Below are 27,989 nucleotides of genomic sequence, written 5' to 3'. Positions count from 1 at the left end.
CCCCCCCTTTGACTTTGCGAAACAAGTTTTCTCTAATTTACTCAGGCCTTGAACTCACTTTATAGCTCAGAAAGGCCCTAAATTTGTAATCCTCTTGCCTTACCCTCCTCCCCAGTAGCTTGGATTATAGGCCTGTGCCACCAAGCTGGAAAGGGGTCTGTCCTTACCAGTGACAGTCAAACGCAGTCCTGGACACATTTGCGACACACGGGGCAGGGGGATATAAAGCTGCCTTAAGCTAGGTGTGGTGGCACATGCCAGTCATCCCAGCACTTGGGAAGCAGGAGAATCATGTGTTTGAGACTTGCCTGGGTTACATAGGGATACCATGTCTCAAACAAACAAAAACAAAACCAATAAAGCAACTTACAGGCTTGGGCATCAGTCACTGCAGGTGAGCACTTAAATTCTGCATCCCCCTCCCCCACCAAGGAATCTCACAAGCTGAGTGTGGCTGTTGTAGGACCTCATGGGCGTCTCTGTCATGGGCATACTGGAAAGATCTGGGGAGTGGGCTTGGCCCTGCACTTGTGTGATTACAGCTCATGGATAGGAAGTGGTGAAAAGTGACAACGGCTGCTTGTGGCTAGAAGACGACTGGTTTCACTTCTGGAAAGCACTCCTCTCAGATTTGGGAAACAGAGAGGGAGACTGCACAATCGGGCTTCTGACAGAGCAGCCAGCTTTAGGGCACCAATGGGTGGCTGCAGGAGGGTGGAGCGTCCTGTTTACAGCCCTGTGGGGTATTATCGGCCCATCGCAAGCAGCAGCCTCCACAGCCCAGCCACCTGGGGAAGCACCCTGGCATCAGGCCAGACCATTTCACCACACAGCTGAGCAGTGGCAGATGCTTTGGTTCTCGGGCAACAGCAAGTGGAAAAGACAAAACAAAACAGCACACGCTGAAGATAAAAAGCCTTAGGTGCTATCTTCCAGAGCCACTTGGCCCTGTCTCCCAACTGCTACACTCGTATGGCTGAGGGGGAAAATCAGCAGTCAGGTGTCTCTGTTGGGGACGGTCAACGGAGCCAAGAGCACACAGCAGACAAGACACTGAAGCAGGGGGAGAAGGGCCCAGCGTGCCCTGGCAGACGACTCCTTCGGTGAACAGGTGAAGTGTCCACTGAGCTCCAGCTCTGTAATCCCAGCACTTGGGAAGCAGGAGAATCATGTGTTTGAGACTTACCTGGGTTACATAGGGACACCATGTCTCAAACAAACAAAAACAAAACCAATAAAGCAACTTACAGGCGAGAAAGGCAGCATAAGACAAAAGCTACTGCCAAGGTAGAAGAAGGGAAGACTGATGCCACTACTCACCCCATCAGTGCCAGCTACTTCCACCAGGCACACCCCGGGAGTCACCCCCAGCAAAAGTACTTTCCAAAGGATTGACCATTTGTCTTGGCTACTTTCAAAATCCCTTACTGGAAATCAACTCAGGCCTAACCACACCAGCACAGCCCCGCCAGAGGAACCTGAAAAGAGAGGTGACGGTGCTTCGAGAAGGGCAGGACTTGGCTCAAGGGAAGGAGGAAGGCAACAGATGGTATACAGCACATGACAGTGCTTCTGGCTTGGCTGGAGATAGACTGGAAGGTGGGAGATGAGGACGAGGGCATCTAGGGGACAATTCTACCATTTTACTGTCCTTGGGAGAAAACTGAGAAAGACTTGACTACATGGCTAGTCCCCACTCCACCATCATGCACTTAGTATATTCCAGTACATTCAAGAATGGGAGAGACAGCCAACGAGATTTCTCAGATGGCAAAAACTCAACAACTAGCTGATGCCACAAACAAATTATGAGTCATTTTCTCACTGCCAGGCATTCTCAGCCCTAGCCTTCTCACCTCCCCTCTTAAAATGATTCTCATTATACCAGAAGCCACACATATGTTCCAGGACATAAGGAAACTCAGATGAAGGGGCTGGGTATGGGGAGACGGCTCAGGCAGTAGAGCGCTTACTGCACAAGCATGGCGGCCTGAGTTTGATTCTAGCACCCATGTAAAAAGCCAGGCCAAGGCAGAGCACGCCGCAATCCAAGCACTGGGGAAGCAATGATAAGATGACCACTGGGGCTTGCTGGCCAGTCTGGCTGAATTGGTGAGCTCCAGGTTCAGTACCACACTGCCTCAAAAATAAGGTGGTGCCAGGTATGGTGGCACACACCTTTAATCCTAGCACTGGGAGGCAGAAGTAGGAGGATCACTGTGAGTTCTAGATCAGCCTGGATAGAGTAAGACCCTACTTCAAAACAAAACAAACAAAAAAAAAAAGGTACACAGCAACTAAGGAAGACACCCAATATCGACTGTGTTCTCTACATACTTACATATCTGTATACACATGTGAATTCACACACACCACCACACACAAAGAAAATGCAGATGAAGCCACCTTTAATCCCACCAACAAAACAAAAACAAACAAACAAACAAAAAGAGGGGCTGGAGAGATGGCTTAGAGGTTAAGCGCTTGCCTGTGAAGCCTAAGGACCCTGGTTCGAGGCTCGATTCCCCAGGACCCACGTTAGCCAGATACACAAGGGGGTGCACACACCTGGAGTTCTTTTGCAGTGGTTAGAGGCCCTGGCGTTCCCATTCTCTCTCTCTCACTCTCAAATAAATAAACAAACAAAAAACATTTTAAAAAATTTTTAAAAAGAAATTGCAGATGACCAGAAGCTAAAACTAAAGACTATGTATGCCCCAGAGATCACTACAATGCTACACTCGTTCTGATTTTTCTCAACGTGTGTGTGTGTATTTTTTTTTTTTTTGCCTGTTCTAAAGCAGAGTCTTACTCTAGCCCAGGCTGACCTGAAACTCATTCGGCAGTAGATTCTCAGCAATCCTACATCAGTCTCCTGAGTGCTGGGATTAGAAGCATGCACCCTTACGACCAGCTTGTATGCAGCATTTTTTTTATTTTTCTTTTTTTGGTTTTTTGAGGTACAGTTTCACTGTAGCCCAGGTTGACCTGGAATTCACTATGTAGTCTCAGGGTGGCCTCGAACTTAAGGTAATCATCCTACCTCTGCCTCTGGAGTACTAACATTAAAGGCATGCGCCACCATGCCAGGCTAAAAGAAAATTTCTTAGAGATAGGGTGTCTCATGTATCCCAACCTAGCCTCAAACTTGCTATGTAACTTGCTATGACCTTGAACTCCTGATCCCAAGTGTGACCTTAAACTGATCACGATACCTCCACCTCTCCTCCTTTCGCACTGTAGCCCAACCTGGCCTCGAACTCACAGCCTCCCAAATGTTGGGATTATAGGTATATACCACCAGGCAATTTATGCGGTGCTGGGGATTAACTGAACCCAGAGCTTTGTGTCTACTAAGCAAATACTCTATGCTCCTGTTTTGAATGAGCGTGTCTGTGTGTATGTGTGCGCAGTATTTTAGTCAATGTTCTTTACTCAGAAGCAGGCAGGACCAAGGAAGGAAGTATGGCTGGATACTGAGGGTGTACGTCCTGCCCTATCCTATTCCTTGTGGTGATGAGCAATGTTAATCTAGAAAAGAATAAAATAAAACAGGGATTCAGAAATTTTTTTTAGAGGTAGGATCTCGCTCTAGCCCAGGCTGGCCTCGAACTAGAAGTAATCCTCTTACCTCTGCCCGAGTGCTAAGAGGAAAGGCATGAGCTGCCACACCCCAGGGGATTCAGAATTTCTAAACATTTTCCCCAAAACATATTTGAGTAAGCAGGGGGAGTTCCTCCAAGCAGCCTCAGGATTACCTTTCTAGTTCTGCATGTGTGTTGGGATTCTACAGGGTAGGCAGTCTCAAGCTCCCTGTGATTCAGAGGCCACTTAACTGCTTAACTCAGTGATGTGTGGGTTCTGGAGGGAAGTTGTGGTGACACTGAAACCCCTAATATGACTATGTGAGCGCCAGAAGCCTACAGAGACCCCACCCATCCCAGCCGGGTAAATTCAATCTGGAGCTTGAACTCAGGACTTTACCCATACTAAGGAAATGCTCTATAACCCTATAACCCTAGCTCTAACATTTCTTTCTTTTTGCTTATTTTTTTTTTTTTTTTTGAGGTAGGGTCTCACTCACTGTAGCTCAGACTGACCTGGAATTCACTATGTAGTCTCAGGGTAGCCTTGAACTTATAGTGATCCTCCTACCTCTGCCTCCCAAGTGCTGGGACTAAAGGTGTGCACCACCACACCCACGACTGACTAACATTTCTTACCCCGACCCCTCTGAGGCAGGGTCTCACTCTAGCTCAGGCTGACCTGGAATTCACTTTGTATTCTCAGGGTGGCCTCGAACTCATGGAGATCTTCCTACCTCTGCCTCCCAAGTGCTGAGATTAAAGGTGTGTGCCACCACGCCTGGCTCTAACATTTCTTTCTACACTGTCATATTTTACTTAAACCCTTGCAAGGAGAAGTAATTTTTTAAAAAGTTACATCATGATTCTCCTGTGACAGCAGCTTATTCCCCCTCCCCACAGAAAGAGCAGTGGTGTCTGAGTACACATGAAGAACTCCTCAGCCAGGCCTCCATCAGTCACCCACTCCATAGCTGAATGCACAGCTCAAGCAAGGGCCAATGAAAGCATTGCTGGCTGCATGTCTGACTTCCCAAAATGCAGATCACATCTGGAGACAGTTGAAGAGACAGGCCAAGAGAAGCCTTTTTGGAGATGTTACTGTGGGAAAAAAATAAGGACTATGCTAACTTTGGGTATCATCCAGGAGGCAAAGGGTAACCCCAAAGTGTGTGTGAGTATATGCATGCATCAAGAGGAGGCTGCAAGGCCTTTGACATTTATTTGGTTCTCAAGAAACTGCAGTTAGAAGAAAAGGAAGTGGTTTGAACTTTTCACCTTTTATCTGAGTTCTCTGAAGAGTTCTGTAGGATTTCAGCATTTTCAAGACAAAACACTAGCAGTTACTTTAGGATCTACTGGGCATTTGTAAGACAACACACACAGCAAGTATTCCAGCTTCCTCCCACTAGAAAAAAAGTTCCTCAGGCTGGAGAGATGGCTTAGCGGTTAAGGCATTTGCCTGCAAAGCCAAAGGATCCCTGTTCAATTCTCCAGGATCCATGTAAGCCAGATACACAAGTGGATGCATGCATCTGGAGTACCTTTGTAGGGTCTGAAGGCCCTGATGTGCCCATTCTCTCTCTCTCTCTCTTTCTCTCTCTCCCTCTGCCTCTCTCTCTTAAATAAATAAATAAGATATATTTTAAAATAAGTAAATAGAAAGTAAAAATAAAAAATTCTGTACTGGGCATATGGTGGTATATGCCTTTAATCCCAATACTTGGGAGGCAGAGGCAGGAGGATTACCCTGGGTTTGAGGCCACCCTGAGGCTTCATAGTGAATTCCAGGTCAACCTGGACTAGAGTGACCCTACCTCAAACCCTACCTCCAAAAGAAAAAAGAATTCCTCAAGCCAGGGCTGATGGTGTATGCCTTTAATACCAGCACTTGGGAGGCAGAGGTAGGAACATTGTGAATTCGAGGCCACCCTCAGACTACATAGTGAATTCCAGGTCAGCCTGGGCTAGAGTGAGACCTTGCCTCAAAACAAAAAAAGGCTGGAAAGATGGCTGAGTGGTTCAGCCTGCAAAGCCAAAAGGATCCCGGTTCAATTCTCCAAGACCCATGTAAATCAGATGCAAAGGGCACCTATGACTGGAGTTCGTTTGCAGTGGCTGGAGTCCCTGGTGTGCCCATTCCCTCTCTCTCTCTGCCTGTCTCAAATAAATTAATAAGTAAAATATATTTTTTTAAAAGTTCCTCAGCCCATGGGTATTTGGAAGTGGAGGACATTTGGGGTGGTATATAAACTCAAAGGACAGGCAGGCACCTTTGTTATTTCACTCACAGCAATCTGATTCCTATCGAATAGAAAGCATGACACCCAGTCAGTTCTTGTCTTTGAGGTAAGTGAGGCAAAGAACTAGAAGTTACGGAGGCTCATCTATAATGACTCTTGCAAAAGGACAACTAGAAGACGATACACTGACTTCTGTCTTGGATATGTGCAACCCATACCCTCTCATGCATTCACCCATGGGGCCAAGCTTCCAAACTGTTACAAATGGAGGGGGGGGGGATGACACTCCCATGTAGAGAGGTAAAGTGATTTCTCCAAAGTTAAAGTGCAAAGTGAGGCCCTTTATTACCCAAACGGGAGAATTTTCAAAGTACATTCCCACGCTTGTGTTTGACTGAGCCTGTCTCAACTCTTTCATGACCTAGCTGCCTTGGGTCAGGAAATACTGTGGACTATAGGTTCTAGTCCCTTCTCTTCCTAAGATCCTGGATGATCATATCTGGGACTCAGAAATACTGCTATAGACACTGGGCATGTTGGGTTGGCCAAGGGAGAAAGAGGACATTTTGAAAATGAGGAATCGAGACTGGAGAGATGGCTTAGTGGTTAAGCCTAAGGACACCGGTTCAAGGCTCAATTCCCCAGGATCCACGTTAGGCAAATGCACAAAGGGGCGTACATGTCTGTAGTTCGTTTGCAGTGGCTGGAAGCCCTGGTGAACCCATTCTCTCTCTCTCTGTCGCTCTCAAATAGGTAAATAAACAAACAAACAAACAAAAGAGTTACAATTGTTTAAGCTAGTAATAGGAAAAACACTTTTTAAAAAATGAGGGATGAGCTGGGCATGGTGGCACACACCTTTAATCCCAGCACTCAGGAGGCTGAGGTAGGAGAATAGCTATAGAGGCTTACAGAGTTACAGAGTGAGAGACAGAGATCACCTTTTTTTTTTGTTGGGGGGGGTTCAAGGTAGGGTCTCACTCTGGTCCAGGCTTACCTGGAATTAACTCTGTAGTCTTAGGGTGGTCTTGAACTCACAGCGATCCTCCTACCTCTGCCTCCCGAGTGCTGGGATTAAAGGCGTGCACCACCACGCCCAGCTTAGAGATCACCTTTTTAAATTTTTTTTTTTTTTTTTGTTTTTTCGAGGTAGGGTCTCACTCTGGTCCAGGCTGATCTGGAATTAACTCTGTCATCTCAGGGTGGCCTTGAACTCATGGCAATCCTCCTACTTCTAACTCCCAAGTACTGGGATTAAAGGCGTGCGCCACCACGCCTGGCTTAGAGATCACCTTTTTAAAAATATTATTTATTTATTTATTTGTAAGGACAGACAGAAAGAGAGAGAATGAGTGGGTGTGTCAGGGCCTCTAGCCACTGGAAATGAACTCCAGACACACGCGCCACCTTGTGCATCTGGCTTACATGGGTACTGGGAATTGAACCTGAGTCCTTTGGCTTTGTAGGCAAGTGCCTTAACTGTTAAGCCATTATCCCCAGCCCAGATACCATCTCTTTTGTTTTGTTTTGTTTTGACTTTTCAAGGTAGGGTCTCGCTCTAGCCCAGGCTGACCTGGAATTCACTATGGAGTCTCAGGGTGGACTTGAACTCATGGTGATTCTCCTACCTCTGCCTCCTGAGTGCTGTGATTAAAGGTGTGTGCCACCATGCCCAGCTCAGATACTACCTTTTTAATGAGGAAAGTAGAAAGGAAGAAGTAAGGGGCACACAATTTTTAAGACAATTAAACTAGTTTCTGCTTGGTGAACACACCATGATTACTTTTAGCTCTATTCAGTCTATTTTCTCCCTGGCTTCATGCAAACCATGAAGCAGCAACATAGGTTTTTTAATGTATTTATTTGCATGTGTGGGTGTGTATGGATATGCCAAGGGTCTCTTGCTGCTGCAAATGAACACCAGATATTTGTGCTGCTTTACAAATCAGACTTTGCTTGGTACTGGGGAACTGAACCTGTGTCTACAGGCTTTTCAAGCAAGCACCTCTTAGCCACTGAGCTATCTCCCCAGCTTAAGACAACAGTACATGTTTAAGCAACTAATAATATCCAACTTACACAAAATACCTGTAAGTGTTGACAAAATTTGATGGCCCTATTTTGTTACCTTCTCTCCAATGAATCCAACAGAAAATTGTTTTTGTGATTCCTCTGCTGAACCAGTCATGTCAGTATTAGTGTCCGTTAGTATTAGATCAGAACTGACTTTATGGAACTCCCAGAGTAATATCTCAATCAGGAACAGTCAACAGATGCCAAAACCCCTGGGCCAAAGGTTGTGGGGAACAGGATATTTACACAATGCCAAAGTATCACCCCATAAACCACTTGTTAAGAGAACAATGTACTTTCACGGTAGTAAATCTGATAGTCAATACATGAAGTGATCAAACTTAGCATGCCCAGGCTGGGGGTGCAGCTCAGTGGCATGGCCATGTATGGGAGGTCCTGGTTCAACTCCAGCAGCCCTCCTAAAACAAATTAGCAGTGTGAACAGTTATGGACATCCTGGCACTCTGTACTTCCTAGAAAAGTACAACTTTACCCATGAAATGTTCTTGTTAGGAATGCCTAACTTAAATCTAATGAGATCCCAGACCTAATTTCCGAATTACAAGAAGCACGGACTAGAATACATTAAATGCCACCAATAGGAAACGGGCAGAAAAATGTCAGAGTGGGTAAGAGTTACAAGATTACTTTGCACAACGTCTTTAAAAAAAAAAAAAAAGTCAACAAAGGGCTGGAGAGATAGCTTAGCAGTTAAGGCATTTGCCTGCAAAGCCAAAAGATCCTGGTTCGATTCCAGGATCCACATAAGACAGATGCACAAGGGGGCATGTACATGTAGAGTTCATTTGCAATAGCTGGAGGCCCTGGCACGCCCATTCTTTCCTTCTCTTTTTCTCTCTGCCTCTTTCTATTAAATAAATATAGCCGGGCATGGTGGCGCACGCCTTTAATCCCAGCACTCGGGAGGCAGAGGTAGGAGGATCGCCGTGAGTTCAAGGCCACCCTGAGACTACAGAGTTAATTCCAGGTCAGCCTGGACCAGAGGGAGACCCTACCTCGAAAAATCAAAAAAAAAAAAATTAAATAAATAAATATATATATTTTCTTTAAAAAAAGCAACAAAAACTGGGGTTGAGGATAGCTATAAATTGAGAGACTTTTTAAAAAGACGTAACTGGGAGCTGGGCATGGTGGTGCACTCCTTTAAGACCAGCACTTAGGAGGCAGAGGTAGTAGGATCGCCATGAGTTCAAGGCAACCCTGACACTACACAGTGAATTCCAGGTCAGAGACCCTATCTCAACCCTCCCTCCCCCCCGCCACAAACAAAAAGACACAACTGGGGCTGGAGAGATGGCTTAGCGATTAAGGGGCTTGCCTGTGAAGCCTAAGGACCCAGGTTCGACTTCCCAGAACAGGCCAGATACACATGGTGGCATGTGCATCTGGGATTCATTTGCAGAGGCCCTCGCGCACCCATTCTCTCCCACTCTTTCTCCCATAAATAAATGAATTAAAAGAAAAAGACATAACCAAATAAGATCCTTTGGGCTGAGGATGTAGCTTAGTGATAGAGAGCTTGCCTAGCATGTGCTAGGCTCTAGGTTCTGGCCCCCAAACCATAAGCAAATAAAATCTGTGATTGGGTCCTACATCATAAAACAAATCACCAAAGACAAATGTGAAAGCCAGACTAAGTATTAAGTGACAGCCAATCGGAGTTAACTTACTTAGACATGATACTGTCGTGTAGAAAAATGCCCTTATTCTCAGGAGAAACCACTGAACTAAAAGGGGAAGGAAGTGTCATAATACTTGCAACTTAGTTTCAACTAGTTCACCAGAACCAGGCATGGTGGTGCATACCTTTGATTCCAGAACTTGGGAGGCAGAGGTAGAAAGATCGCTGTGAGTTCAAGGCCAGCGAGCCTGAGACTACACAGTGAATTCCAGGTCAGCATGGGCTAGAGTGAGACCCCCTACCTCAAAAAATAAATAAATAGCTGGGTGTGGTGGCACATGCCTTTAATCCCAGCACTTGGGAGGCAAAGTAAGTGGATCACTGTGAGTTCGAGGCCACCCAGAGACTACATAGTGAATTCCAGGTCAGCCTGGGCTAGAGTGAGAACCTACCTTGAAAACACCAAATGAGTAAATAATAATATTTTTTTTAAAGTTCACCTGAAAGAGACCTGTATTGGTGAAAAGTCTGTCTAGACACACATAGACAGAGGAACACAGTAAAGGAGTCAGGTAAGGACAATTGTGGCAAAGTTGACCACAGTGTCTGGGTGAAGGATAAACAAGTTATGCATAATGGTCATAGCTTTTTGGTAGGTTTGAAAATTTTCCAAAATAAACTGTGAGAAACAAACAACAAACTGGCCTAATTGGAGAAGGACAGGAATTCAATTCACTCTGCAGCAAGTCTTAAACCTTCTAGCATGTCAACCTTAGCAAATTGCAGACAACTTCATTGTTCTAGACTTCTAGACAACTGAAAAGGTGGGCAAGAAGAAATAAAATGGAGTGGGGGTATAGTTCAGTTGGTAGAGGACTGCCTTGCGGCATGAAGCCCTGGGTTCCATCCACAGCACTGCACGCGCCAGGTAGGATAGCACACACCTGTAACCCCAGCACTCTGGATGTGCAGCTGGGAGGATCAGGAGTTCAAGGGTATCCGTGGCTACACAGCAAGTTTGAGGCCAGCCTGGGATACATATAAGACCCTGTCTCAAAAATTAAATAGTAGAGCCAGGCATGATGGCGCATGCCTTTAATCCCAGCACTTGGGAGGCAGAGGTAGGAGGATCACTGTGAGTTCAAGGCCACCCTGAGACTACATAGTGAATTCCAGGTCAGCCTGAGCTACAATGAGACCCTACCTCGAAAAACCAAATAATAATAATAATAATAATAAATTAATAAATATTAGAGAGGAGAAATAATAGTAATAATGAATAATAAAAAACATGAATGAGAATCTGAGGCAAGGAATGGAAAACTCTCAGAAGCTGAAGGGTGAAGCAAAGTAGAATCAAGATGCTAAGTGAAGGATGACATTCAGTAATTAAGAGTAGCATTTCATCTCAGGAATACATGGGCAGTATTAAGGAGTTCCTAGGGGTCCAAAAACAAAGATATAATTTCAAATGTACAGCCAACTGACCCCCCAGGCATTCACTTGTCTTCACTGTTCTTCCTCAAAAGGATACCAGTGAGACTGAGCAAGATTCCAGGTAGGGTTAAAGGGATGGCAGCTCCACCTCAGGAGGAAGGTAAGATACACTTAAAATCATCAGTAGTCTTCAGTGGTGCGAACGGGAAGTAGAAAAGCTTCACCTGGAGAGCTCTCGTTAGAATTAAATGAGGGAGACCATGAAGTCGGTCTCCAACAGCACCAGGAAGAGATCATTTCAGGTTCCCAGCTTAATATTGGCCTCTGAAGGTAGGAGTTTGGACTGGATGTGTCTGAGCCTCCTCCAGCTCTAGAATTCTGCAACTATTAAATAAGACAGGGTGCTGACCAATACACCTGAACTGAACCTCAGAACCCATGTACATCTGGGGCAAGACAAGTTAAGGAGAAACAGAAAAACGTCACCAAGCCAGAGGGAGAGCGTACCTTGCCTAGACTGCTTCAACAGCTGTGTTGTGGGCTCCCAGATGATCTCGCCTACCTCCTGCCCCGAGCAGAAAAATATAAATAGCTCTCAATTTACCTGTGGCTGGCCATAGCAGAAGGCCTGGTCACGTGGAACCACCAAGCTGAGCTGGGAGCATAGAGGACAGGCAGGTTTGCCGGCTTGCTACACCTCAGTAGCTTGGACTCTGTCAGGTTCCTCTGCTCTGAACACTGACTGTGATTCAGTCTACTCTGGGCTGGAGTGGGGCATTTATAAAGAACAACTGCTCAGCTTCCTTAGAGATGGACATGTCAATCACAGGATTTGCTGGTTTTGGACTCTTAAGCTTCCGTTAGGGTATGGTCCTCACACCTCATATTCTTGAAAACCTGTGTGAAAGGGTTGGGGATGCAGTTCAGTGGTATAACATTTGCTTAGCATGCCCGAGACCCTAGGTTCAATCTCCAGCACTGCCAAAACCTCTGTGTGAACCTTCTTGTCCCACTTGCAGGAAGTCTTCTCTGATCATCTCCACTCAAGCTCTATTCCAGGTCCTCAACTTTTTAGGAGAGCTACCTGAAGAGACCTCTACATCGCAACCAAAGCCTCCTTACCTGGGCTCTGACTTTCTGGTAATGACCTGGAATTAGTGGCAAATTCCCATGCTGTACCCTGGCTGTGGAAAAACCCCATAGTGTGCTGAATGACATTCCAGGGCAGCACCCCCGGCTCTGAAGTCCTGATCCTGCCAAGTGTTCAGATTTCCTAAGAGAGGCACAAGGTTATGCAGTGCCTGCAGGGTAAAGCAGTCTGAAAAGAAGACCAGATGGCCCTCTGCCCTCTGCAAAGAGCCTGGAGATAACCCATTCAAGAGTGTTCCTATACCCTCCCCAATGGAAAGGCCACAACCAGCTTCCTAACCAAAGGCTGCTCCTGCTCTCGGGTTCCTTGCCCACCTGTGCTTCCAGAGGCATAGAGGTGTGGTCTCACACATCACTGGGGGTAGGTGATATCATCTACACCCCCAACACACAGCCCTGTAGCTTCCTGGTAATGTCACCTCCTTTTATAAGTCAGGTAAAGACAAGGCTTATTCTGCTAAAGCAAAATGACAACTGGGTCCAGAAAACAGTATGGGATGGTAATCATCAATGCACTATTCAAGCTCTTGAGAACCAGAAGGCAGGCTCAGCTGTCACAGTCCTTTCTAAGAAGACAGCACTGCCATTTCTACACAAGCATCTCAACTTCAGACAGCCCCCAAGGAATTTGAGGCAGGCCTTTCTCACTCTCCTCTTCCTCCTCGACCTGATTTTGGTTGCCAACTACCTATCAGTTACCTTGGGGCAGGACAACACCAGAATAGTGCAGAATATAGACAAACTATAGAGACAGATAGCTACCAGAGAACTGTAGGGATTGTCTATGTAACTTGATCACTGACTATGGACCAATAATCCAAGGACACAAAGCTAGGGTGACCATCTAGCAAGTGCTCACAGATCCATTTCACATAGCTGGCTGGGTCCATGAAATAAACAATCCACTGAGGACTACTTAGCCACAGCCAGGTTAGTCATGTCTACAGCCACAGAGTACGCTCCTCAGATAAAGGATGCAGACTACAAAGACTTTCAAAAAACTTTATTTTCTATGTTAAGAAGTAGAACGCAGGCTGCAGAGATGGCTTAGCCATTAAGCGCTAGCCTATGAAGCCTAAGGACCCTGGTTCAAGGCTCCATTCCCCAGGACCCACATAAGCCAGATGCACAAGGTGGCATCTGGAGTTCGTCTGCAGTGGCTGGAGGCCCTGGAGCATCCTCTCTCTCTCTGTTGCTCTCAAATAAATGAATAAAAATAATTTTAAAAAGAAATAGAGCAAGGGTTGGAGAGATGGCTTAGTGGTTAAGGTGCTTGCTTGTGAAGCCAAAGGACTCAGGTTTGATTCTCCAGGACTTATGTAAGCCAGATGCACAAGATGGCACATGTGTCTGGAGTTCATTTCCAGTGGCTGGAGGCCCTGGCAAACCCATTCTCTCTCTCTCTCTAATAAAAAATAAAATAAAATAGTTTTGTTGGGCATGAAGGCACATGCCTATAATCCCAGCACTCGGGAGATGGGTAGGAAGACTGCCATGCGTTCAAGGCCACCCTGGGGCTACATAGTGAACTCCAGGTCAACCTGGACTAGAGTAAAACCCTACCTTGAAAAACTAAAACATTTTTTTAAAAAAGAATTACAGGTGCCTAACATGGGTTGGTGTGAGGAAAGGGGCAGAAGCACAGCAGAGTTGAAGCCCCTAACTCTATCTGCTTAGCAGTGATTCCCACATCCAGCCTTCCTTAGGCCTGGACTTAAGGGAAGGTTGATCCAAAGGATTTCCTTTGCGTGTGAAGCTGTAACTCCTGCCTCACTTGGTGTTGCACTAAACCATTCACTTCCTGCTGAAGCCCACCACACTCATGAGATGGAGTGTATACTACTAGCTACCTGGGAAAGGTAGGCCCATGACCTGTCATCCTTTCTAAACCAGGCTTGCTGCTTTCCAAACCTTTGCCCTCTCCTGTATAAATACACAGTAATATACAGGATGGCTCAGACACAGTAAGGTCTTGGATTCTATGTATTTTAGCTGCTGAGCCCTCTCCCCAGCCCCAATTCTATGTATTTTAAGAAATGAAAAGCTGAGTGAAGAGAGAGGGAGTGTTTCACCACAGTAAGGAGGTACTCTCCCCAGAAGGCACCTGGATACTCTGAGCATGCTCAGTATTGTAGCACACATCACTAAACCTGTGCGCTCCCCCATACACACTGTGGCACCCAGTTTCCCAGGATCTGATGCCAATCCTGTCCAGCTGGAGAAAGCCAAGCTGCAGTGTCCTGAGGGGCAGACTAACATATTGTCTGCCCAATGTGCCATGTGAACTCAAGACGAGTTCTGTAACTTCTTGGGTATCAATGATTCCATCTGTTAAATGGGGAGAAGAAGCAATGTTATAAAGATACAGAAAGAACTTACATTCTAAAAAAAAAAAACTGGTAGTCTAACTGGTCTAGCATGTGTTCATTGGGTAAATGTTTTATTTGGAAATAATTAGAAATTGACACATGTTAAGTACAGAGGACACTCACAATCTTTACCTCCATTTGCCTGCCACCACTTGTGCCATCTGCTTTACTGTTACCTTGCTTCCACATGCACTTTTTTCACACAGTCACTCTCTTCTGCGTTCACATTTGACATGCAAATGTACACACACACACACACCATACTCCTTGGTTTTTGTGTGGTACACATAATGGAATTCTGAGGACAGGAGATTGGAGATGAACAGGAAGCAAAGAAAACCTTGCCACTTGGTGACAGTTCCCGGGTTCTGCTCCCTTCCCTGCCCACGTGCGGTCAGTGCACACGAAGCGTTCTGCTGCGGAGGTGCTCCGGTACACGGACAGTGGCCACACAGTGAAGTCATGTGAAACTGTAACTTTCACACATTCCTGCTTTTAAACAGCAAAACTGGGGCTGGGGGATGGCTCAGTGATTAAAGGCACTTACTTGCAAAGCCTGCTGGCCTGGGTTCAATTCCTCAGCTACCCACGTAGAGCTGGATGGTCATTTGCTGTGTGGCAAGAGACTCTGGCACACCCATACACATATACACACACATGCAAATGAATAAAATTTCAAAAATAAAAAAGGGAAAACAAGACTACTTTCGGGGATCACTTCTGGAAGTTCATTACTGAAGAAGTCTCTCTGCTGCGTGGGGAAGAGGCGCAGGTACAGCGCTCTCTCCCGAGCATGAAGCTGGCCCTGGGTGTTGCTCTGCTGCAACTGCCCACTGCCATTGATGGCTGTTCTTCTCTTCCTCCGGGTGAGTTTGGGGGAACACAAAATAGAATAAAATAAAAACAGCACAACCCACAAAAAAAGAACAAGACAACATTCATATGAACCATGGAAACAACTTTATTATTACAGAAGTGGTTTTGTAATATTTATTGCAATAAGAAATTACCTTATGAGGTCAAGAAATAACTGAAAAAGTTCCACACAAGCATATGGCTATTAGAACACAAAAGAATTCTCTAGAGAGAAAGGGGCTGTCCATACCTTCTAGTGGGAGTCAAATGCCTGCATTCTGCAAGCTAGGCAATCTCCCCTGACAGTAAGTCCCTAGAGGAGCTGCCTCCCAGAGTTCAAATCTCTGCTGCTCCTCTAACTGGGTGCTATCACATATTACAAGGACCCCATTTCCAGTCATTCTAACATAAGAGGGACCTGTTTAGGCAGATGATGTGCCCCAGGCTTCTTGCACATCAGGAGTATGTTTGTGTGGGGAAGGGGGAGTGCCAGGAATCGCTCTACACAAAGGACTAAGTTGTCACTGTGACACAATGCTGCTTACACTACCCCCTTCCCTGAATAGGAATGCACCACCCACATTTTCCTCAGGTGCTTTTTTGGTTTCACACGGACACACATAAGACACCCTGTCATCAGCATCACCTGAGCATGTCTCCTTGCTATGCTCCAAATTCAGTAACCATAACCAAGACTCCACAGAGGCAGGAACACCTGCATGCCACTTGTCCCTGCTTAGCTATTCATTCCATGCAGACACAACAGTATCTCAAACCAGCTGTAAGTATCCAAAAGCCACTACCAGAGCACTCACATAAAGTAAGGTAAGGAAGCATCACCATCTAACTATCCATACCTATCTATGCTGCACAGGGAAAATCTGGCACGTGGAAAGCCTGTGTGTGCTCACACTGGGGTGCTGAAGAGACAGACTTCTTTGTAGTACATCTCCAATTCCCTTTTGATTAGTTTAACAGATGGATCTTTGCTCCTGGAACACAGGGACACAAAGAGAGGGGAAACAAAGGTTGGAGATGTGCTAGGCTGACAGACAAATTACCATGGTGGGGTGAAGCTCATGACACCCCCATGCGTGCATGGAGAAATGCACTTGCTTCATAAAGTAAAAGGCCTTTGTCAGTCACATGGTCTTGGGCAACTGACTTCCTTTCTTTGCCTGTTTTTCTACCTGCAAAAACAAGACAATGCTACCTGTGCCTGTAGGACACTATGAAAGTAACATGAGTACCAATTATCAGCACCAAGAGCCAAACAAATAGAACATATTGTCATAACTAAACCTATCATGTATGTGTCAACTTCTCTGGAAAATACAGGTGATTTGGGATTTGTAGGTTCTTTCTGTAGAAGCAGCTGTGAAGTTTTTTGCTGTGAATCCAGACCTACCTAAGAGGGCAGCTCCCCTGAAAAAACATCCAGATCCTTCTCTCAGGTTGGGGTGCTTGTCTTGTATGCATGCACGTGACTCACACAGCCCTCCTCCTCTCTCTCAATCCAGACTATGCTGTATTTACTGTGAAAGCCCTCTGGTTGCATCCCCTCTTATCTGCATGCTATCCACGCCTACCCCACCTCCAGCTTGTGTGTCCTATCTGATGGGCACTGGCTTAAAGAGATGATTCCCCAATCGGGGGCTGTGCGACAGGTTTCTGCCAGCCTGCAGCTGTGGGGCAGGGAATGCACGTGTTATCAACAGTGGTTTTCTCAAAGTTATGTGGGCGATCAAACAGGCAGGAAGCACAGAAAACTCTTAAAGGGAAGGGAACGTGGAGGAGGGAGAAAGGAGGAGGTAGAGAAGCCGCCTTATCCTCCTGATCACATCTTTTTAAAATGTGTGTAGTGTATGTGGTATGCATGTATCATATACATGCATGTGCAGATTCACTCGTTCCAAGCTCCTTATTAGCTTGACACAGTGTCTCTAAATGAATCTAGTGCTTGTGCTATCCTTTTTTTTTTTTTTTTTTTTGTAGGTAGGTTCTTACTCTAGCTCAAGCTGACCTGGAATTCACTATGTACTTTCAGGGTGGCCTCAAACTCATGGTGATCCTCCTACCTCTGCCTCCTGACTGCTGGGACTAAAGGCGTGCACCACAACACCCAGCTCTTGTGCCATCTTTTGCTTAGACCAGTGGACCAGCAAGGCCCAGCAACCCTCTTGACTCTGCTCCCCTGGGCACTGGGGTTACAGATGTGAAAGGCCACACCAGTGGGTGCTGGGAATGAGACTAAAGCCCTCATACTTGTCTACGTCCTCTCACCCACTGCATCAACTCCCCAGCCTTAAGCACACCTTCACTCTTCATTCTTCATTTGGTAGGAGGAAGAGGAGGAACAGCAGTACCTGGTATCTGGCATGAGAGAGGGAATTTCCAGCTTCTTTTCAACTGGAAAGGCCACCTAGCGCCTACAGGTCATTCTGTTGACTGGCCTAAAAAAAAATGGATTTGACTTTGGCTATCCTGTTTTTCTACTTGAAAAGTTGGTACCAATGTACCTGGAGTGAAGGGACAATGGACATTTGTTTCAGTTTCCTTGGCCTATCACATACTTCTAAGCCTAAAGCCAGGTAGCTGAGCCTTTTAACAAAATCCTACACATTGGCTGTTTCCATGGACAGACCTGGTAACTGCCCAAGTTCACCCTTGGGATTTAAATGTGTTGGGAAGAAAACCTAGCAATGGCATTCATGGAAATGCCACGTCTTTGCCACCAGCTGGGCTTCAAGCCCAAAGACCAGGATGAACAGGAGACCAATGATTTAAAGAGAGAGCACTGATGCTTTGGGGAGCAGGGGGATTGTATTGCAAGGAACTGGACAGAGAGGTATTATAGAGAGGAAAGAGTGTGTGGGGACCAGAAGTGGGAAAGGCCATTACAAGTAAGCCTGGGGGAGGTGTGGCTCCCTCCCCCACCCTACTGCCTTTCCAGCAACTCAATCCAACAAGTATTTATTGAGCATGACACTCCCCATCTGCCCTGGCCCTCCCTCAGAAAAGACACTCAAATCTTTAAAGCTGCAGGGTGAGTTCCATTGCACTTGAACTTGAAACATGAAGTGCCTAACTCTTAAAAAGGCAGGCACTAAATTTCTAGGATGGAGCAGTAGTAACTATAGAGTTGAGAAAATTAAGGAACACAGCTGACCAGACAAGACTATAATGATGCCATTTTTTTTGGCACTGACAGGGATAGAACCCAAGACTTCACACGTGCTAAACACATGCTCTGCTACCAAGCTATATCTCCAGCCCCAATTAATGTCATTTTTGAAAAGGAAGGGAGAGAAGGCAATATAAAATTAAATTTAACTTTACAGAGAGTACACTGGCCAATCAAAAACACAAACAAACAAAAAAGGCCTACTGAAAACATCCCTATAGTTCTATAATTAACTGTACCACACATAGAGTATTCTTTCATTCTGTGCCTCCTCCAGCTTAAATTTACAGTTGATTCCCTGGTAAGATGTGCCAGCAACTGCTTTAGAGCTCTGTATCAAATGCTATCTTTGGCCCTTAACATTTCCAATGCCCTCCTGCAGCTCTGCATTTAGGATCAGAGTGACAAGGAATTTGGGTGGCAGAGCTGGTGGTGGACTAAGCTGCCCCCCAACAATCATGGTTCCTGGAAAAGCTGCCTGTCATTCACAGATAGTGGAGCTCACAGTCAGAGAGGAGGCACCCCAAATTCCTAACTCTGCACTGCCAAGTATGGTCCATCAACTAAGAGGCCATATTCTGGCAGCCAAGAGAATGCTCTCCAATCTTCAACCATAGGCCAGCTGTATCAGAGCAACCAAAGCCCTTAGAAAAATCTTCCCAGCCCTCCCCCTGCCACACACCCTTTTATTGGAAAGCTAGAAGCATGAACAGCTAATGTGCACATAGGACGAAGCCAGAGGCACTCCACTATCCTCAGCGTCAGCTGTCTGGGGCTCATGAGCAAACCCACAGATCTGTGTGCCCAAACAGGGCAGGGTAAGTGTCTGTACAAGGCCAGGCCTTCAATTCCAGGTCCCCTGGGGCTGGACTTGAAGTTTTCCTATTATGAAATACTTTGATGGCATTTTTTTTCGATAGCATTCTTTTAAGTTCATTAAAGCTGCACTTGATTGGCTGTGGTGCTCCCACACAGAAAAGTCAACTGAGGCTTATTCAGACCTGAGGACAAGCATTTAAGATGATTCCAAAGAGTTGGATAGATGGTTTAGCAGTTAAGGCACTTGACTTCAAAGCCTAAGGACCTGGGTTTGATTCCCCAGTAACCGTGTAAGGCCAGATGCACAAGGTGGCTTATGCATCTGGAGGTCATTTGCAGAGGAAGGAAACCCTGGTGCACCCAGGCTCACTCTCTCTCTTTCTTTTTCTGTCCCTCTGTATCTGCCTCTCTCTTGCTCGTAAATAAATACTATTTAAAGTGACTGCAAAGCTAGGTAAGAAAGAAAGACAGAAAGACAGACAGACAGACAGACAGCCAAGATGCCCAGTAGGCACCGGGAGCTGCAGTTCTGTGTGCTTACAGCTAGCTGGGCCCAGTAATGACAGTCCCATCCCTAGCTCCACCCGGCTGCAGACGAATTGGAGCACAGATAATTTATGAACTTCAAATACTCCCAACTCTTTCCTCCCTGAGATCAGGATTTGTTTTTGAACTAACCATGTGAATAGATTTGGCTGTTTGGTTAATTCATATTCTGCAAACCAAATAATGTAATCTGTGTGAGGATGAAACTCAGGCAGAGGAGAAACTTGACCATACCTCCCACTCAGCCTTCCTTGGCTTCTACTCCTTTCCCTACTACCTCTCCTAGGACAGGGAAGAGCAGCTTCCATGTCACAGGACAGAACTTATCAAGCCATGAAGAGACTGCTCATGCTCCCTAAACTAACTTGCTAGTGGGCATCCACCTGTGCTCTGAATCGGCAAAGAAATACCAAGTTTTCACTTCCAGTCCTTCAAAGAGCTCCACAATGTCCAAGGAGCAAAAGAAGCCCAGGTAAATCCATTTGCTCAAGCATTTGAACTCGTGTTAAATAGCACCTGATACGTGACAGTGGGCTGAGAGATGGCTCAGGAGTTAAAAGTGCTTGCCTGCAAAGTCTGATGATCCAGGTTCAATTTCCCAGTACCCATATAAGCCAGATACACAAAGTGGCATGTGCATCTTCAGTTTGTTTGCAATGGCAAGAGGCCATGGCATGCCCACTCCCTCTCTCTGCTTGCAAATAAATAAATAAATAACACAAAGAAAATATTGATACATGACAACGTCCAAAAGAACTCCAAAATATACCTGACCCCAGAATATGCCACAGCTGATGTCTGAAAGGCAGACAGGCTCAGTGTGAGAATTAGAACCAAGAGATGGCTGTTCTATTCCTAAAGTTTCCACTGAGATCAAGAAACACTGTGGCCCATGTGATACAGTACAACTTCAGCAGAGAATGAAGACACAAAATCCTGTTAGCTACAAAAGCTCCACCAACCACTTTGGCAACACCTAAATTTATATCACCTCTATCAAAGTATGTGTGTATATGTATGCAAGAAAGTGTATGTGAAATATGCATGTATGAAAGCATATGTGAACATGCAAGTGGAGGCCAGAAGTTAATACCAGGTGTCTTCCTCACCAATAGCTAGACTAGCTGTACAACAAGCCCTAGGGTCCTCCTGTGTTTACCTCCTCAGCACTAGCATTACAGGCCCACACTGCCATGATGGCTTTTTTTTTTTTTTTTGCATGTGTGTAAGCATAATATTTTGTGTATGTGTGTGTGTGCATGCATGCCCAGTCCATCAGTCTTCTGCCTGGTCTTGTTTTGAGCTGGAGTCTCTTTACTGACTCCAGAGCTTGTGGGGTTCCAGTGATACTCGAGTCTCTTCTACCTAAGGGACAGGGGTTACAGGTGTGTAGCCATGCTCAGCCATTTATGGGGGACCTGGAGATTCCAACTCTGGCAGTCTCAGGCCCCCTCAGGACCTTATGCTTGTGCAGGAAGTGCGCTTAGCCACTAAGCCAACTCTCCAGGCCCCATGTTGGCATTTACGTGGGTGCTGGCGGCTGGCAATCTGAACTCAGGACCTATTCTTGCACAGCAAATGTTTTACTAACAGAGCCATCTCCCCAGCTGCATTCTGACAAGTCTGTAGTCCTGCCTCAAGTTTCCTAAATAAGCATATCTGGAACCACAGAGAACAACGTCCTCTTACCACCCACACCTCACAATGTTCTCACCCCTCCTCTACTGGCCTATTAGCTCTGAATAACGTAAACAGAGAGCTTCCCAAGCTATCTAATCCTGTACTATCCAAAAACCCTGAAGAACATGTGGGCCTGGACTCCTCTGGATACCAAAAAGACAAGACAGGCAAATGTCAGCAGTAATGACATCCTAGATCAGAGGCCCCAGATTCAAGGGTGCCATCACTGCTGACCACATTTCAAGGTCAGATGCTGCAGGAGTGCACTTTGCTGACCATGTGCCTGGATCCAGTGAAGCTACAGAAAGCAGCACTTAGCAATGCCCGGCTAGGATGAGCCTGAGGTCTTAACGCTTCCCAAACAGAAGCCTCAGTGACAGGTTGTAGAAGGGCAACTGTGGCTCATAAAGGATTTTAACTGCATCCCCACAGCTCATTACAGCAAAACAGCTCCTTAGCATAGCAAGTTCAAACTCTATTCTACTCTTCAGGCTGTTTCTGGCACCAGGAGCCAGAAGGACCAAAGTCTGATGAGGACTTTCTCTCAAGATCTCTGACACAAGCTCCTTGATGTGGCTTCATGCCTATCTGAACACTGATCCCTTAAGGACTAAGCATTCAAAGCAGTGCTAGGAAAAGAGTTTAATAATTAGCAATAGCACTGCTAATAACAACACTGTTTTATATTCATGAAACAGTCACCCTGAGGATCCTAATCAACATTTGACATAAACCACTCTCCCTAGGGAAGCTAGTATATTAGGGCAACCATCACTACTACCAGCTCTAAACGATCTATTCAGAAAACTAAACAGTATTGAGAAAAATTCAAAACAGGAGATATGCCTCAAGTGAGTCCCATCTGATTTTTGAAATGCATTCTTTGCTAGTTTGAGTTGATAGGCCGAGGGGTGGGGGCCATAAGGAAAAAGGGGGAACAAATTTGCTTAACAGTTAAGCTTTTATATAAATTCAAATGAGCTACGTCTACTGAACACATGTCACCTGACAACTGTGGGGGTAGGGAGTCTGGATTCACACGTGCTGATCTGCCACAAAGACAGAACTGACTGGAAACAGATGGTTCCTTTTCCCCTAAAATATGAGCAGGGATACAGGGTTGTTAATTTTCTCTGCCCTTTTAAGGTTTTCTGAGGAAGTGTACATTGCATACTTTTGAAACTGATCTTTATATAGGGGTAAGAGTCAGACATATTATTAGGACAAGAATAGGCAAACTTTTCCAAAAAGAGCCATACAATGAGTATTTTAGGATCATGGATAGCCTCTGTCATAGCTACTCAACTCTGCCATTGACAGCAGGAAAACAGGCGGAGCAGTCATAGCTAATGCTCAGTGTGGCTATGTGCCAATAAAACTTTATTTACAAAAACGGACACAGGTTGAGATGCGGCCTACAGACCATAGTTGCTAAAACCTGGTTTAAAGAAGGTTCTGGTGGATTATGAAGGTTCTAAAGCAGTATTTGGTTGCCTAGGTGCACTGGAGAAATAATTAGCAAAGTTTGACTAAATATTATTTTCATGGAGATGGGGATATAGCACAGTGGTTGAGCATTTGTCTAGTATGCACAAGGTCCTGGGTTCAACCCCTAGCACCACAAAACATCATCATCATTATTTTCATTCTAGGGATATAAAGACAGAAGGACTAAACAGGATAAATAAGAGCCAAAAAGTTCACCTTCCAGACCTGTTTTGTCCATCCTCAGTGATCCTGGAAGAAGACAAAAGTCAGCAGCTTCTGACTGGCCTCAGACATGAAAGAGAATTCAATCCAAAGGGCAATGATAGTAAGAAAGTTTTCCCAGGTTTCAACTGCCCACCAGTGGTTCTTAGAGATGACCCTTGCTTTCTGCTATGCTCTCCCAGCGTTCCTTGCTCCTAGCCCAGGCCCATAAAAATGAAGCTATATCTTGCTTTATGAAGATATCCCTTCTGGATGAATGGTTGCAGAAGGTAAACTGGCTCTTTACACCATAACCCTTTTTACAAGGCCCAATCTATCTTGTCAAGAACACAGCGGGTGTGTGGTGGGAGATAACTGCACAGCCCGGGTGTTACATCATTTTGGGATGGAAAACAGAAGCAGTGACGACACTTAATTGTTCCTGAAACCCAGTCCCAGCTCACGTGCCTTTTTAAACAGCTGAGTTTCAGAAAGCTCATTTTAAAACTGAGGGAATAAAAATGCAAGAGGAGGCCCTGAAATTCTGAAACCTGCAGTACTGGTTTCAAACCAATCTGGGTTTGCTCTTTGAAGCCTGAAAAGGCAATGGGCTCTGGCCAACAGTGCTCTCACCGTGGCTCAGTGGAGGGGACAACAGCAAGAGCAGCAGCAGTGCACACCTTCTGTGTGCCAGGCACCATCCTCAGCACTCTGTTAACTCATGTTCTTCTTATCATGTAGACACTATTATCCGTCGATGAGGCAAGGGAGGCACAGAAGCCAAGACCACACAGCTAGAAAATGGAAGAACTCATATTCAAACCCCAGGCTACCAATGCCTTGCTCTTCAGGGTTCATGATAGCAAATAAATTCCTTCTGTCACATATGTCCTATTGGCCCAGAGGAAAACACTGCTGCTTCCCATGGCCAGGGACTAGATACATGAAGGCTGAGACCAACATTTGCCCCAAATCAAGACCTAATACTCCCCAACGACTAGCTAAAAAGAAGCCCACAGGCCCAGACTACTCTTTCATTCTCTCCTACCCTAGTGAAAACTTACAGATCATCACACCACCCTTCAGTACCTTTGGAATACTAATAGGTGGAGAAACAATGGATAAGCCCAATACATAGCCATCTGCCTTAAGTCACAAGTTGTGCAGTGCTGCCTTTTTATGTTTTTATCAGTATGTTGGGGGGCCTCCGGCCCTACAAAAGGAGCAGGCCATGTAAAGGATCCAAGCATTCAAACTTACACTCTCCCCTTTTGCACAGGATCCACCAGGGTTTTAGTGTTAACCTTTTAGCATTAACTTTGTAGGATTCACAGAATAACTGCTCTTAAAATAGGATGGCCCTTCAATATCCAATTACTACACAGGCTAGGCTTTCTGTTGATTCCTACTAAAAGTGACGAAGGTCCTGGTGCTTTCTGTTCAACCACTAACTTCCCTTGGCTTCAAGGAAGCCCAAACAAAACCAACAGGTTTGTAGTCTTGCGGTTTGCTTTATAGTTGACGATAAGCAAGAGTGTGTCTGGGCATTGTCACCACCAGATTCTACACATACTTGTAATATTCACTCATCATCTTGCTATCAGATTTGATCAAGTTTCTGCGTTCCACGATGTGATGCTAACACATACAGTAAGCACCAAATAGGCTTAGCTTTCTACCTGATGAAGCCCATTCCTGCCTAGAAAGACTCTTTAACAGCCATACCTTCCTGAGGGGAATGTACACCATCCAAGCTTAGTAATCTTAAAAAGCAAAACCCACAACTTTAGAGAACATCGTCAACCCTTAAGATGGCAGGGAGCATGACTTTTGTACATTTGGTACAGACTCGGCCTTTGGAAGTGTGCAATGATCTTTTCACATCTGGTGTGAATCAAATGCAAGCCTCACTTTCAACTTATTGCCAACCTCCTCGTGCAAGTAGGTTCCTTTTCCGTTCCCAAGTGCTTGCATTTGTGGTCCCATCACAGCTTTGAGTGTGAAAGCAAGGTTAATAAGCCTGCTTCACCCTGGTTTCTCCACACCCAGCACATCAAGCTGCCATGAAGAAACTGTTCCGACGCTGTTCAGAAAGTGGGGGTATTTGCCTCGGCATACTTGATTGTAGCCCTCACTCCACTGCCACGTTGGCTGGCAATGCTCTGGACAAAACCACCTTGGGCCAAGCTGGGGAGGAGGCAGGGAGCAAACTGCCCAAGTCCCACACACGAGCGCACAGGCACGGGACGATTGAAATGAGACAGCCATGTTAACTGAGCAGGTCAATGATCGGGGACCATACAACTTCTGGGCCACGCCGAGAGGAATGCATAGAGTCAGGAGCAACGGAGCTTTTGCAAACCTCGTAGAAGCCGTTAAACTAACTTATTGCAATGGGCGGAGATCAAATCTGCTCCTGGAGGTTGGCATAAAGGGAAGCGCACGTGAAGTGGTGGAAAAAGGAACTTCGGAGCTGCAGAGAGGGACGCTGGGGCCACACTCAAGCTGGAGAAGTAACACATGGCTCCACCGGGCTCCGCTCCATGCCCCTCCCCCTCCCCGTGCAGGCGTCCAGCGCCCACCGGCTCCAGGGAAGAAGCCCGGCGCACGGGGCGCCCCCGCTCCCACCTCCCGCACCCTACCCCCGCCCCTGTGCGACACTCCTGCCCACTTTGTGGTTACGCCCCCAAGAGCCAGCCTCCCATCGGCCAGGTCCCTCCCCTCACCACCCAACACTTTCGGTCCGGGGAGCTGCACCCCAAGTTCGCAGCTCCTAGCTCTCCCCCCGTCGGCCCTCGCAAACTCTACGCGCCTTCCCTTCTCTTCCTTCGCCGCCCCCCACCCTATCCATTACTCACGCTACTCCTGGTGAATACACACACACACACACACACACACACACACATGCACACGCGCGCGCACGCCACGCACCCCCTCCCCCAGCACCCGCTCCGGACCCGGCTCACCTGCGCGGCCACCCCCGTCCCGGCGTTGGTGAGGCTGCTGCAGCTGGAAGGGGACCGTAGCCCTGAGCGGCTGCAGCCCAGCCCGGGGGGAACCGGCGGGAGCCGGCGGAGAGCAACCTCGTCGGAGCCCCCCGGACCCCCCGCGCCCCGACCCCCAGGCACCTCCGCCTCTGCCGCCGGCCGCGGCCCCTGCCATCGTCCCACCCAGCCGCCCCAACCGCCCCGGGCCGCACGGCGAGCCCCACTCGGCCCCCAACCCCCGCGGCCGCTACTTATCTGCCCTACGGGGCGGAAACCGGCCTCCGTAGCTCAGTGCTCTCATTGGCTTATTGAGAGCCAGGCCCCACCCCCAGCCAATCCCCCGGCGGGGGCTCTTCCTTCTCTAAAGATGATTGGTCAATGTGTCTAGCCATCTAACCCAAGACTCGACCTCCCCGCGTACGTTTTTTTACTTCCAGAAGGCCGCTGATTGGCTCGCTGGGAAAAGGGTAGGTTCTCTAGTTCCACCAATGAGAAGGTTCAAAGAGGGGGAGCGTCACACCCAGTCCCAGGTAGTATGCAAATATGATGTCACATGACGTCAGGATGTACAGTGGGACGGGGGATGGATGTAATTGGAATCAAACCGTAGTGGACTCTTCATAGGGGGCCGCGTATCAGACTTTTAAGAACTTTAGTCCAAGCAGAAGCGAGAGGGCATTTACTTCAAAAGGCATTTCATTTACTTTAACCTAAAAACATTCGTTTTAAATTCTCATAGGGTCTCAGGGCTGCTCACAAACTCCAAACTGAGATTCTACAAATTTAAACAAAGTTTGCATGTCGTTTGCATGAGCTTTGCATTAAATTCGTACACTTAATGGCCACCTCGCCTCATGTGACACCCACATTTGTCATTCTCCACGTTTCTAAGTCTCTTCTTAGGGTTGGTCAACCAAGAAAGAAGAAAGAGAGAGAGAGAGAGAGAGAGAGAGAGAGAGAGAGAGAGAGAGAGAGAAAGGCACAAAATAGTTGTTAATCTGTAAGCATAAATCAAATTCGGAATTTAAAGGGGGAGTTAGGAATTTCCCTTCAGAGTCTTCCATTGAAAGCCTATGTTTGCTGAATAGTGAGAAGTGTGCCCTTTGATAGTGGCTCTCTGCAGCTCGGTGCTCTCTGACCTACAAATCAAACTAAGACTGCATGGTTCCCAAAGAAAAAACAAGCAGTTGTGAAAAATCACATGCCGTAGCATAATCTGTAAGCCATTTGAGAAAGAAAACTGTATTTAAGGTACTATTAATTGTTGCTCCCCAAAAGAAAAAATACTACTCTTGGTGCTCGTAAAGCATTTTGTTCTATATATGGAAAAAAACCAAAGTGAACCAACCCTGGATTGTCTGTGATCAGGGACCATCCAAGTAATTGGCTAATTCCCTCTAGATTTATATTTAGCTATGAATTCTATTTTTGATCTTGTTTCAGATTTATCTTTCTATTTAAATTTTTGCCCAATTTAATGTTAAGAGGAAGGTATTCCCTAAAGCCACACTAACTAATCAGAGAGAAGGAGGTAAACTAGAAGCATGGTGTGAGGGAATGAAAGGTTACTGTGGTTGGGTGTGGTCATGCTCACCTTTGATCCCAGCATTTGAGAAGCTGAGGTAAAAGGATCACTGTGAGTTCAAGGCCAGCCTGGGACTACAGAGTGAGTTCCAGGTCAGCCTGGGCTAGAGTGAAACCCTGCCTCTAAAAAAGAAAAAGAAAGAAAAAA

General features: G+C 46.3%; 1 protein-coding gene and 1 pseudogene across 1 annotated transcript in view; one reads left to right on the top strand and one right to left on the bottom strand.

Moving 5' to 3' along the window:
- Window positions 1-26,432, bottom strand: part of Fam117a (family with sequence similarity 117 member A) — a 55,762-nt gene extending 29,330 nt beyond the window's left edge. Inside the window, exon 1 of the mRNA XM_004655552.2 lies at window positions 26,237-26,432. Coding sequence (XP_004655609.1) covers window positions 26,237-26,432 — 196 coding nt within the window. The remainder of the gene's footprint in view (window positions 1-26,236) is intronic.
- Window positions 15,195-15,389, top strand: LOC123463675 (annotated as a pseudogene).
- Window positions 26,433-27,989: the final 1,557 nt, after the last annotated feature.

Source organism: Jaculus jaculus, chromosome 9 (genome assembly GCF_020740685.1).
Source record: "Jaculus jaculus isolate mJacJac1 chromosome 9, mJacJac1.mat.Y.cur, whole genome shotgun sequence".
NCBI classification, from domain to species: Eukaryota; Metazoa; Chordata; class Mammalia; order Rodentia; family Dipodidae; genus Jaculus; species Jaculus jaculus.
The sequence above is the reverse complement of the archived record's forward strand: the minus strand, read 5'-3'. Positions and strand labels throughout refer to the sequence as shown.